Consider the following 14,498-nt stretch of genomic DNA (forward strand, 5'->3'; position numbering starts at 1 on the left):
TTCAGCTCGCTGCTCTGCCATGCTGAAGTGAGGCTGTGATCTGCAACTAACAGACTTCTGAATGAGCTGCAGTTATGCCTGCCTTTGCGAACTTCAGCTCTGAATGCTATTTGCTTACTTCTATTGTTTGTATGATTTCCATTTTTTTTCACTGCACATTAGGTGTTTGATGGTCTTTTGGTTTAATGGTTTCTATTGGGTCTCTTTTGAAGGCTGGCTCCTTGCCCGCTTTCCAATGCTGAGTTGAGTGTCGACCTAGCAACTCAGACTTATGAAAAACTAATGGCAAAAAAATCCCACCCAATATGTCACAAGGCACGAAAAGGAACAATTGGATTTCTTTGTTTTGTGGTTGCCTGTAAGGAGACAAATCTCAAGGTTGTATAAAGTATACATACTTTGACCATAAATGAACTTTGAACAATTTCTTAAGGATACACTGCACAACAGGCTGAGTAATGGAAAGATCAGGAATGGGACATATACAGCATCCTCCTAAAGCAGTAGATTTTAGACTTTTTATCCTCTTGTCAAAATAAAGATCACAGTTTACAGCAGAAGTAATGTTCTTCAGTATTACTGTTTGTAAAGATTTTGTTAATTGTCTTCTATTCCAGTCCTGACCTGGTATGCGAATATTACCTTCTAAACTGGAGGCTCCCATACACTTCTTTACCCCTCAGTCATAAAACACCACAGCACAAAAACAGGCCCTTCAGCCCATCTAGTCCATGTCCAACTATTATTCTGCCTTGTCTCACTGACCTGCACCTGGACCATAGCCATCCATATCGCTCCCATCTATGTACCTATCCAAAAATTTCTTAAATGTTGAAATTGAACCTGCATCCACACTCACCACCCTCCTGGTGGTTCATTACCAATTTTCAGATCAGCTATCTGTGATCATTTTGGCTAGCACTCATGTAAGTTTTGAAACACTGAAGACAAATCTAAAATTGATGTAATCAGCAAAGCACAATCTGACCTTTTGCGCACTAAATGATAGTTATAGTAGTGAACACTTCACTTCTGAAAAGGAGTCTGGTCAATATTCCTACAGTTAACAGCCATTATTGTCATTTACTGTTCAGTTTGTTGAGCAATTACAACAGTGATGGCATTTTCAAATTCTCCTTTATATAAACCATCAGTAGAATGCTTTGATCTTCTAGTGGAAACATATTATTTTAAATTCTAAACACATTTCTGACCTTGAATACCTTATATGGGGAACATTTCCTTGGCATGGTCTCTGAACACAATTGTAAGACAATTTGGATATAACATACATTATATTTTAGTTACACAAAGCATATTTCCCCTCTCCTTACAATCATCCCACCCCAATCCTCCCTATGAGTTTTAATCAATAGAAGGTATCTGAGACCTATTTGGATGTAAGTTTTGATGTTTGAGATAGAAAATCAATGCAAAACAAGTGAATATCAATGTATAATGTATATTTAAATCATCAAATTTACAATATACTTATACAAAACTTCTTTTATAAATTAAATAGCTTTATAATGACAAGTATTAGTCAGGTGAATATTCATCTAGTTTGCTATAAAAATTACTACCATGAATTTTTATGGAAAATATTGCAGCTGTTTAAAACATACTCCTAAGATAAAACTATAGAGTGCATTTTTTATGTAAGTAAAGGCACTTCACAAAAATAAACCACTTTTCTCCCACATTCTAGGCTTTTTCCTAACATCTTGTATTCCATCCAAACTCATCCACTTCTGTTGTAAACTGCTTGCCCTCTGAAGTGCTTGCATCTTCACGCTGTAGGTATCTCTGAGCTTCTGGGGAGACTTCAGCTGCATTCTGAGACAGACTAGGAAAAGCAATGAATTAATTTTATTAACAGGTGGTTTAAATCAAAGAATTAGAGATTTATATTTAATATCTAAATATTTTCTTGAACCAGCTAACAACCTTGCATTTTCTGCTCATTTTAATTTATAAATTCAAATTGTAGCTATTTTATCATGCACAGCAAATTACAATCTTCAAAATCTATGGTAGATGTTAAGTGTTCCCCTGTTACATTGTTGTGTTTGGATAATTTTAGAAATACATAAGCAAGGTAAGGTGTAATAGTCTCATTAATTAAAGACATTATTAACGAAAAATACTGCAGCTGTTTGAAACATACTCTGAGGTAAAATGGTAGAGTGCATGATTTTATATAAGTAAAGGCACTTCACATTCTCTGCCTGGACCAGAAAGAGGATTATATGAGCCATTAATAAAATGGTAAAACTTCACAAATTACCTGCAAACTCACCAATCAGCAAAAAATACCAACTCTGTCTTTGCTATGCCCAATTCTTTTGCTGCATCTTGAAACAGAAAAAAATGCATTTTCTTAAACCCACCTTCTACAACAGCTTGCTGGAGGCAAATGCCCTGAACCATTTTACTCTGTTGAAGGCAGCAGTAAACCTTATGTCCACCATCTGAGTTTGATTGCTTGATTACATGCTACCGAAGGGACACCAGCCCACGGCATAATATCATAAAGCTTTTGGTAAAACCCCAATGTTTTACAGATTATTTGAAGCCAATGGTTACCTTTGAACTTCATAGAAATCCAGTAAGTTATAAAGCAGCCTGTTAGCCATGATACCATTAACCAATAATCCAACTAAGTCCTCAAAAATTCAACCATACTTCATAGTAGCAAAACTCCTCAATTTAAAGCATTTGTTCCACAATTGAGGGATCATGTTTCCATTCTGGCTGTCTGGTACCTCTTGATTGAAATCATAATTTCTCATTAGATTGAGCTTTTGGCAGCCTTTAGTAATACCTTTGGAGAATGATATGTACAGCTAGTTAATTATGATATCTCTAAATATACTTGCCTCATGATAGCAATATATTTTTGACAAATAACTTGGTACAGCATGCATCATGCTATACTGCTGCTGCCCATTTTGGCCATGGTCCCTCAACAGGCCACTGAGCTTCACCTCTAGGTTTCATAAACATTCTTTTATTGATTTTTCCTGACATTTTATACTACTTGGAATTTTAAATTCCGGTAAAATGGATGAATTTTAGTAAGTAGAGTTCAGAGTGAAATGAATCCAAATTAACTAATCTTCCCAGTTACATCCTACACATGAATTTGTAAGTAAGTAGTTCAGGAAGTTAGAAACTAATCTGAGAATCCCTAAGTTTTATTGCTTTTGCCTGGAACCACAGAACTGTACAAACACTGTGATATCAACTTCAATAGTTGCAGCAAAGTTGTAATAAAATTATCTTGGTATTTAAAATACTGCATTTTATTTCTAATTGGATATTAATCCAATCTTTACTTGTAGATTTTCTGGTCAATTCATTTGCATCTTTGGCTAGTAGTTAATTTCATAAAATCACCACAGCCAAATTTTACATTTATTGTTTTACAAATATAAGGCAGTTTGAAGTTGGTCTCACTGAAGGATATACAATAAATTACAGGTTAAGGAATAAAGCACTCACCTTTTATTAGAGTATCTTATTTCCTGCAAAACTGGTAATAAAATTATATTGACAGTGCATGTGCTTAAACTGATAACATGTGATGGCTAAAATTCCCACAAATATAAACTCCATGAAACCAGCTGAACCACAGAGAAATACAAAAATGCAGCACTTCTGTCAGAAAGTGATGTCATCTCGCAGATGAGTAATTTGAAATTTGAACTTCAAGCATATGCTTTGAATTCTTCTGCTCCTTCTTGTAAAGTTTAATGGCAGTTGGCAGACCAACACAAGGTGCATTACCACCTCCTCCTGAGGTAGAGTGTAGGGCAAAGAAACAGGAAGTATAACCACTATATTCTTCGTCCCATTGAAAAACTCAAATATCTAAAAGTCACATATACATTATGATGGCACTGATAGCCTAACAAACTTTCCATGTTAAACTGTACCTGTCCCAAAGATGTCAATTTAGCAGTAGATGTTTCCTTTGCACCTCATAGGAACTGCATTCAAACAATATACAGTATACTGCACCGTTTCTTGACAAGTGCACTCTCTACAAATGCCAGTGTCATTCATATTAATTCTAAACAGGGAATTATTCTACCTAGTATGTCAATGCATAAACATGAATGTATGACTTCTTCCATCCTTTTGTACCCATCTCCCAGTTGAGTTCCCTCTACCTCCTGAATTTTAGAAAAATGCCATCTTCTCTTTTCCTTATCCCAACTTTGCAGACACAGTAATCAAATAGACTTTTAATTATGGCTTTCACCTCTTTACGCAAAGGCACCACTACATTTATGTCCTTGACTTTAAGTGATTGCTTGGCTAGAATGTCTGCCACTTCGTCTTCTTCAATTCCAACAAGGGCAGGGACCCAAAAGAAATAGATATATAAGCTCACACCCTACAGCCTCAATAGATGTTGTACAACCTCAAGGAAAATGTCTGACCTGCAATTTGAAATACCTGTTTTAATAGAAGTCAAAACCAAGAACGAAACAGAGCACAGAAATACATAATCAAGGTGTACTTCTTCAACCTGTTCCAAGGCTAAAATGATAGCAATCATCTCAAACGTGAATACTGATATTTTGATAATATTTCCTTAATAGTCACCTGAAACTTTGGAACATTATTAGAAACATCTGAATGGCCTGTCACTGGATCTTTTAAACCATCTGTATAGATATGTAAAAAGCCATAATATCTGTCTTATATATTGCTGAACTTCCTGCGCCACTAATATACAAAAACTCATCACCTTGATGTTTTCTTGAAGGCTTAAATCAACCACAGGCAAAGGGAAAAACCATGGAGGAGCAATGGAAAGGGTTATACTGGGACCATAATCCACATTAAACCACCCATGATTTTGTGCTCATTAATCTCCCATCCACCCAAGACTGAAGACCTTACAAATGCAGTGCTTCCAACACTACTACTGTTGCCAAAATTGGATGAGTAACTTTATGTCCCCTTATGTTAAACCAATAAACCTGCTAACGGTAGATGTAAAGATACTTCACTTATTTTTATCAGTAATGCAAAATTTGGATGATTTAACAGCACTACAACATAATCTGAATGCTTATGCTTGAACTTTACCTCGGGGCTTTAAGATGCTGGTGAGGCCGACCCATCAGCAACACATCCATAAGCAAAGACAGATCTGGTTAAAACAATATACATTTAAGTGATCTCCTACTCCCATCCCAGTCACACCCAACTACGTACCTGAATATATTAATGGCTTTTTTTACACTTCCCTGGAATTTTATTCACACGTACCTTCCATGTTAGTCTTCTGTCCATCCACACACCTTGAAACTTTACCACTGACTTTTGTTTAAGAGATTTATCATTTAACTTGAGATCTTGAAGGACCTGTTCCTGTGGTATACTGTTCTATGTACTAACTTGTATCTTTCTGTCACATAAAAACATCTTGAATCCAATTGAACATTCTACCACCTATTCCCATCTTTTCCAGTTTAAGCAGCAATCATGCCCATAACGTGTCATAAGCTTTCTCAACATCAAAGAAAACTGCTACCACTGAACCTTGATTAACTTGGGCCTTATAGATATCAAATTCCAAACTTAACATCAATTTAGACCATAAGACAAAGGAGCAGAAGTCGGCCATTTGGCCCATTGAGTCTACTCCGCCATTTCATCATGAGCCGATCCATTCTCCCATTTAGTCCCACTCTCCCGCCTTCTCACCATAACCTTTGATGCCCTGGCTACTCAGATACCTATCAATCTCTGCCTTAAATACACCCAATGACTTGGCCTCCACTGCTGCCCGTGGCAACAAATTCCATAGATTCACCACCCTCTGACTAAAAATATTTCTTCGCATTTCTGTTCTGAATGGGCACCCTTCAATCCTTAGTCATGCCCTCTCGTACTAGACTCCCCCATCATGGGAAACAACTTTGCCACATCCACTCTGTCCACGCCTTTCAACATTTCATGGTCATTCTCCCTTTACAAAATCCAGATTAGAATACAGCTAATTATTTTCCACAAAATAAGAAAGTCTTAAAATGACCACTCATTCCATGATCTTACCTACAAGTGAAATTAGCAAAAGAGGTCTATAAGTGGAAGGAGCTGATTGATCCTTACTAGGTTTCAATAAAGGGATAATAACCAGTACATTCCCGGAAACAGGAATTTGCCCTTCAAACCATATTGTATTAAAAAATTCCAAAAAACTAATTTTGAATCCAAGAACCGTGTAAACATACTCTAACAAATATCATCTTGCCCAGGTCTTGTCTGACCAGCACTATTAATAGTCCTTTTAAGGTCAGACAATGTAAATTCAACATCCAAGCAGGAACTGGAGCATTCTTTTTTTCTCAGCAATCTGAGGGTTACTTGCCAAAACTGTTTCTCTACAAGACCACTCTTCTTTACTTACATTGGCCAAACTACGTACACAGACATACGTTTTTGCTAATAATTGTGCATTTTCAGAGTCAGTAACCACAATCTGCACTCCATCGTACAGAACCAGTCCAGTTTTCCAACTTCCCCCTCTTTTTCCATATTGTATTCCAAACTTCCCCTCTGTAGATCTCTTTCCCAATACTATCAGAGTACATTCTCCAATACACTTTTTTGCCCTTCTCAGTACTTTTCCATGAAAGCTGTATGAAAAATGAACAGGAGTAACACTGCCTAACTTTCTGAAAAGCTTTATTCCATACCTTCACACTCTATTACATTCATCCATCCATCCATCCATCAGGGAACAGCATTCCTTTTATTATCTCTCAGCAATCCAAGAATTGCTTCCTTAGCTGTTAAGTTGAGTACAAAGTATTAAGCTCAAAGCAAATTTATTATCAAAGTACATATATGTCACCATATATAACCCTCAGATTCATTTTAGACCATAAGATATAGGAGCAGAACTAAGTCAGTTCATCATGGCTGATCCATTTTTCCTCAGTCCCAATCTCCTGCCTTCTCCCTGTATCCCTTCATGCCGTGACCAATCAAGAACTTATCAACCTTTGCCTTAAATATACATAAACACTTGGCCTCCACAGCTGCCTGTGGCAGAGAATTCTACATATTCACTCTTTGGCTAAAGAAATTCCTCATCTCAGTTCTAAAAGGATGCCCCTCTATTCTGAGGCTGTGTCCTCTAGTCTTAGGCTCTCCCACCATTGGAAACATCTTCTCCACATCCACTCTATCAAGGACCCTCACCGTTCAATAGGTTTCAAATGGGTCACCCCTCATTCTTCTGAATTCTAATGAATACAGGCCCAAACACTCTTCATATGACAAGCCATTGAATCCTGGAATCATTTTCGTGAACCTTGTTCTTTGAACCCTTTCCAGTTTCAGCATCTCCTTTCTAAGATAAGGAGCCCAAAACTGCTCACAATATTCAAAGTGAAGCCTCACCAGTACCTTATAAAGTCTCAACATTACACCCTTGCTTTTATATTTCAGTCCTTTTGAAACAAATGCTAATATCGTATTTGCCTTCCTCACCCCAGACTCAACCTGTAAAATTAACCTTTAGGGAATCCTGCACATGGACTCTCAAGGCTCTTTGCACCTCAGTTTTTCTTGCATTTTCTTTCCATTTAGAAAATAATCCTTTCATTTCTCCTACCAAAGTGCATGATCATACACTTCCCAAAACTGTATTCCATCTGCCATTTCTTTGCCCATTCTCCTAATCTGTCCAAGTCCTTCTGTAGTCTTTACTTCCTCAAAACCACCTGCCCCTCAACCTATTTTCATATCATCTGCAAACTTTGCAACAAAGCCATCAATTCTATCATCCAAATCATTGACATATAACGCAGAAAAAATCAGTCCCAATACAGACACCTGTGGAATGGCACTAGTCACCGGCAGCCAACCATAAAATGCTCCCTTTATTCCCACTCTTTGCCTCCTGCCAATTGCCACTACTTTATCCATGCCAGAATCCATCCTGTAATACCATGGGCTCATAGTGTGTAAGTGGCCTCATGTGAGGCACCTTGTCAAAGGCCTTCTGAAAATCCAAGTACATATCAACCAATTCTTCTTTGTCTAACCTGCTTGTTATTTCTTCAAAGAATTCCAACAGATTTGTCAGGCAAGATTTTCCCTTGAGGAAACCATGCTGACTACAGCCTATTTTATCACGTGGCTCCAAGTACCCTGAGACATTCTTAATAATTGACTCCAAAATCCTTACAAACAGAGGTCAGGCTGACTGGCCTATAGTATCCTTTCTTCTGCCTGTCTCCCTTCTTGAAGAGCGGAGTGACATTTGCAATTTTCCAGTCTTCTAGAATCATTTCAGAATTTAGTGTTTCTTGAAACATAATTACTAATGCCTCCGCAATCTCTCAGCCACCTCTTCCAGAACCCTGTGGTGTACAACATCTGGTCCAGGTGACTTACCTACCTCCAGACCTTTCAATTTCCCAAGAACCTTTTTCCTAGTAATGGTAACTTCACACACGTCATGACCCTGACATCTGGAGCTTCCACTATACTGCTAGTGTCTTCCACAGAGAACGCTGTTGGAAAATACTTTTTCAGTTTGTCTGCCATTTCATTGTCCCCTAATACTTCCTCTCCAGCACCAATTTCCAGCAGGCTGATATCCATTCTCACCTCTCCTTTAAACTTTATGTATTTGAAGAAGCTTTTGGTATCCTCTTTAATATTCTTGCGGTCATCCTCAATAAACCCAATGGTCATAACAGAATCAATGGAAGAGCACAACAAGCAGGCCGGAGATCCAGTGTGCAAAAGACAGCAAACTGTGCAAATGCAAAAAGAAAACGGAAAAATAACAATGATAAAAAATATCATGAATATGAGATAGATGAAAAGTCCTTGAAAGTGAATCCATTTTTTGTGAAATCAGTCAGTGATGGGGCCAGTGAAGTCATCCTTTTTGGCTCAAGGGCCAGATGGTTGAGGGGTAGTAACTGTTTCTGAACCCAGTGGTGTGAGTCCTGAGGCTCCTGTACCTTCATCCTGATGGCAGCATAGAAAAGAGGTCATAACCTAGTGATGGGGCTCTCTGATGATGCTTGCTGCTTTCCTGTGACAATGCTCCATGTAGATGTGCTCAAAATGGTGGGGAAGGCTTTACCCATGATGCACTGGGCCATATTTTCTACTTTTTGCAGGACTTTCTGTTCAAGGGCATTGGTGTTTCCATGCCAGGCTGTGATACACCCAGTCAATATAATCTCCATCACACATCTGTAGAAGTTTGTCAAAGTATTAGATGTCATGCTGAATCGTTGCAAACTTCTAAGCCACACAGTCATAAGTGTAAACTGAGTAGAGCTAGGGGCTTAAGCACATTGTCTTTTGGTACACCTGTGCTGATGGAGATCATGGAGGAGATGTTGTTGCCAACCCGAACTGACTGGGGTCTGCAAGTGAGGAAATCGAGGATCCAATTGCACAAGGAAGTATTAAGGCCAAGGTCTTGACACTTATTGATTAGTTTTGAGTGGATGATATATTGAATGACGAGCTTTATGCATCTTTGTTGTCCAATATTCCAGGACTGAGTGAAGAGTCAATGAAATGGCATCTGTTGCGGTCTGTTGCGCCTGTAGGCAAATCAGAGCAGATCCGAGCCAGTTCTCAGGCAGGAGTTGATGTTTCATCACCAACCTCTCAAAACACTTCATCACTGTAGATGTTAGAACTACTGTATGATAGTCATTGAGGCATTTTACGACATTCATCTTAGGTACCAATATGATTGAAACCTGCTAGAAGCAGTTGAGTACCTCAGACTGCCAAAGTGAGAGGTTAAAGATCTCAGTGAGCACTCAAGCCAAGTCTTTAGTACTTGGACTCAACTTCATCTGGACTCAACTTGATATCCTCCAAAACCAAATGATCAGGACATCTACCTTCATACAAGTTTTCAGATATGTACATCCCAAATTACCCTTTTAAAATTCCATCTGGAGATCCGGGAACCTTTCCTCTGATTCACATATATTCCCATTGTACAGATAATGGGAAAATGATCATCCCAAATTTTGTATCATTATACACTTCCCAATTACACACACTTGCTCTATCTTCAAATACCAGCATAAGGTCTATAGTAGAAACAGTGTTATTGAACAGATTTATCCTTGTACTCCTACCATCACTGAAGCACATAAAACACTTTTCTTCCAGAAAGTCTTCCACCATCATCACATTCACATTTGTGTCACGACAACCCCACATTAGTACTATGAGCGTTGAAATCTCCACACCATATGACTTTATATTTTCCATTTCCACACACACTTTCCAAGATATCAGGTGTAAAACTTCCACAAAGGTTATAAAAAATTATCTGTACTTTACTATTCTTTCCCCAAATTTCAACCACAATTGAGAAATAAACTATAATTTCCACAACTCTATGTACTATCCCATTTCAATAGAAATTAGCCACTGCTCCTCCTCCCATTTTCTGACTGTATCTTATAGCAACATAAGCTTGTACTGTAAACTTCGACAAGATTTCAACCCGTTTTTCTCTACACTTATAACATCAGGTTTATTTGGTAAATCTTCAATAAATTAGTTAACAAACTTCTAGCATTCCATTGTAAGATTTAAAAAAACCATTAACAACTCTCTTTTGAAGTCTGAAAATTATTTACTTATCCTTGTAAAGCAGAGTTTATAACTTCTAGAGTTGCAGTTCGTAATATAATTTTAATTTCTTCTGTCCTACTTTTGTTTGTGCTGTACAATTTACCACCTTGGCTAAGAAGTGACAAACTTTAGTTTATCAACAATCAACAACTCCTTTGTTACACAATCATGCACTTTACACAATGACTTGAGTTTATCTGTATTCTGGATATTAATAGGTCATGTTGATACTGTCCTCTGTACTTTCTGCAGGACCTCTGCATATGACATTCCCATTTCCACCTGACTGCACTTCCACAGCTTTCTTACATCCAGGACACCCTATATTAGCAGAGCTTTATTCTTCTCCACAGTTGCTACTTCTTCAGCAATTCTCAACAATTGTCATAATCATGCTCTCCACCACATCTACCACACTGCTTTTTACCCTTATACACAGCTGCTACACAAACTCCTGGCGCTGAAAACACCTCAGGGAGGGCGGCACATAGCCTCGATCCATATAACTCATATAACCTAAATTAAGTCTATCCAGCACCATTTTTGCATCAAATTTAATCAACACCGATAAGCCATCTTTTCTTCCTCCAACACAAATTCTTTTTTAATATTTAGCATCCACAACTTTCCCTCAACTAAACTTTGTTCATAGAAACCTTGAGAGGCATTTTAGAGGATACTCTGCAAAGTCACTGTCATTCAATATAATTCCTTGGTGCTACTTTCCTTTCTCCCACAGCTTTTAACTCCACAGTTTTCTCACGTTGCTTACTATCTTTACAAAACACTAAGACTGTACCATCTCTTAAAGGTTTTGCACTTACAAGATCCTAATTATTTTTCCAAATCCTTAATCTGATTGGATTGACAGAAGAAACTTAACAGAACTTTAAACTCTTCCTTACTTTTACTTAGAGCCTGTCTACTGCCTTCATCTTTGGACAATAAGCCACTACAATCCTCGATCTGCCACTTAACCTTCCTTTCCCAGAAATCTGCCATTCACCTTCCTCCATACAACTCCTATCATCCAATACCATCACTTGCCCGCTACCTCCGTCAACTCCTGCCATATCCACCCCCTTTCCTGCTCGGCAGCAACTCCCAACAGCAGGCTCAGTCCTTTGCTACAACCCCATTTCTCTAACAAACTCCGCTAGATCCTGGCTGTATATACAGCCTCAGGTCCTGCTCTGTGCTCTAAGTCAGCCAAAAATCCACCCATGCTTTGAATTTATTCTCTATATTCAATTTGAATACAAAACCAGTTCTCATGATTTTTGTTAGAAGTGGCATAAAATGTTCCTAGTTGTTTAACCAATCACAACTATAGAAAAGGCAAGTTAGAATACAAATTTAACTCCTAGCCATATACAACAGCATTCCAATGTTCATCTTCTCACTGAAATGTGAGAAAATTCTTATTTATTGCTAAACAATGCTTTCACTAAAAATTAAGCTTACACTATCACTCCAGCTTTCCTTATGAACTGAATAGACTAACCTACACTACTGGCTTTGACTTTGCACTGTTAACAATTCTTTTTGATTGGGTAATGAGATATTTAATACTGCTTTCCCTATTCTCATAGGTCCATGATGGTCTATAGAGAGCTTGATTCCAACATGATCTAGTAACAGCGATAACCTATGAAGAAGCTCATACAGGGGCAAATCTAAAGAACCCATGCCGTCTTCTGCTAGATTGGGGACCATAATAGCCGATGAATTTCTTAACTAGATACTCAAATTTTTGGTATCTTAGCTGGTTCTTTTTTTCTCACTTTAGATCTTATTGGCAGAATAAATAGATATGAAAAACACATCAATGTATGCAACCAAAAATGTGCAAAGCATCACAAGCAAAGATTTCATTGCCCAATTAAGCAGTGTTTTGGAAGGATATGAAGCAATCTGTTTCACAAATCAGGAAGGAAGTTGCCAGATAAACTGCATACTGTTTGGATCATTCAAGCTGCAGTCTTCACGCATTGCCCAGGCATTTTACTCAATATATTTAATGGCAACCTGTAGCAATGTACTTTGAAATTTCCTAGAGGAAATATTTCATTTCTGGTCTCTAGCAACGTGTGTGTTTGAATATAATCCAACAACTCCTTACACTTCAGCAAATTTGGTGTCAGTGTAAATCAAATGTGAGGTAGTGATTTTAACCACCAACTGGTACTTGTAAATGTCCAAGACTGAATGCTTCCCTTACCTTGACCAACAACTTACAAAGCCAGTGAATAAGTAGAAATTGTTACCAGTATAAAATACCTGGGATCACCATTTACATGTTTTTGTTACGGGTAAATTGATCACCGGTGTAACTTGCCTGTTTCTTTGACCATTTTTGGCATACATACAGTATTTTTAACATACTGTACCAGTTTTTTAAAAAAAGTGAACATATTCTTAAAAAAATTGACTTACTTCATGTGATCTTTGAAATGCCACTGTGCTAATCTTGCATTAACTAATGAAGGAATTTTCAAGTTTAGAATAAACTAAACACTATAATAATACCCTTATTACATGCTGATAATAGAAATGAGGAACAAACAGAGAACCTCTTAGGGTCCATGGAGCTAGAGGAAGGGGAAGTTGCAGCTGGAAGGGTTCCAGGACAAACTGAGGGAAGGCTGGAATGGGACCAGGAAGGTTCATCCTTGGAATAATCTGGGATATTTGTTCCAGTAAACACTCCTAGGTTTGCCAAAGGGTGGGAAAATCGGCATAGCTGTAGGGATAAAAGAAAGGAGAAGTATTTTGAGGTACAGCAACGTAACAGGAAATTATTATAAATAGAGAACTTACTGAATCGTACACACTGGACTAAATAATCATTTTATTGTTTGCCTGCTTAAGTCCTGCTATAATTAAAATACTATCTTTGGAGAAAGACTAATAAAACTTGAGACTCATGAGTTCTACAGTGTAAGTGTTATATTGGCAGAAAATGTCCATTTACAAATGAGAAAAACACAAAGATGTAATGAATTATATTTATTTGAATAAGCATTTTGTATGTGGATTAATACTGTGACAGCACAATGAACTTAAAATGTAGGGGTAACATAGGTTTCATTACATTAATATCCATAACATATTGCAGTAAGATGAATAGCAGACAAAATAGATTGTAAATTGTCTAGTTGTGTGAACATCAATAATTTATAAAGAAATGAATAGGGTTGGGCTTTCCAGTCTGAGCTATTAGGCTGTTAGTTAATTAAGGACACCACAGCAATTTCCTCTAATATTGTCTGCACAACATTTAAGATGAACCAAAATTGTGTACTTCATCTTATTCTTTTTCCTCTTATTGAGCACAACTTAACTAAGAAATAGATAGTCTAAGACCTAACTTGGAAATAGGAGCTATTCTGACTGATTGACATGCTCATCACTAGTTGTCTGGCCACGCAGAGTGCTTTTCTCAACAGTGGAGGTGAAAAAAAGACTGAACTGAATCTTCTCACTTCAGTAACACATGATGCATCCTCCTGGAGATCTTACTGGTCTTGATTTTACACTTCGAATAATTTGAAATTAGTATTTAAGTAAATTTGAAAGCAGAGTTCACAATCCACACATGTACAGTTAAATATGGAAATAACAAAACATGCTATTTCTCTGCTTTTGGATCAGGATTTCATCAATACAGTCAGCATTGAAATGCAAGTAAGATCCAAACCTTACTGTACATATCCATTAGCTTTCCATAAAAATACCAGATTGTTACAACTAGTACATTAAAAAGTTACTATAAAAGGTATGATGGATCTTAATTACTGACAAACAGTTTTTCTGGGAATGAAAATTAAACCTAAGTT

General features: G+C 37.4%; 1 protein-coding gene across 1 annotated transcript in view; it reads right to left on the minus strand.

The window, feature by feature from the left end:
* Positions 1-1,716: 1,716 nt before the first annotated feature.
* rgs11 (regulator of G protein signaling 11) overlaps positions 1,717-14,498 on the minus strand; it is a 148,816-nt gene continuing 136,034 nt past the window's right edge. The window contains exons 18-19 of the mRNA XM_063059565.1: positions 13,233-13,402; positions 1,717-1,846 (exon numbers count right to left, since the gene is read on the minus strand). Coding sequence (XP_062915635.1) covers positions 1,717-1,846; positions 13,233-13,402 — 300 coding nt within the window. The remainder of the gene's footprint in view (positions 1,847-13,232; positions 13,403-14,498) is intronic.

Source organism: Mobula hypostoma, chromosome 9 (genome assembly GCF_963921235.1).
Source record: "Mobula hypostoma chromosome 9, sMobHyp1.1, whole genome shotgun sequence".
NCBI lineage: Eukaryota > Metazoa > Chordata > Chondrichthyes > Myliobatiformes > Myliobatidae > Mobula > Mobula hypostoma.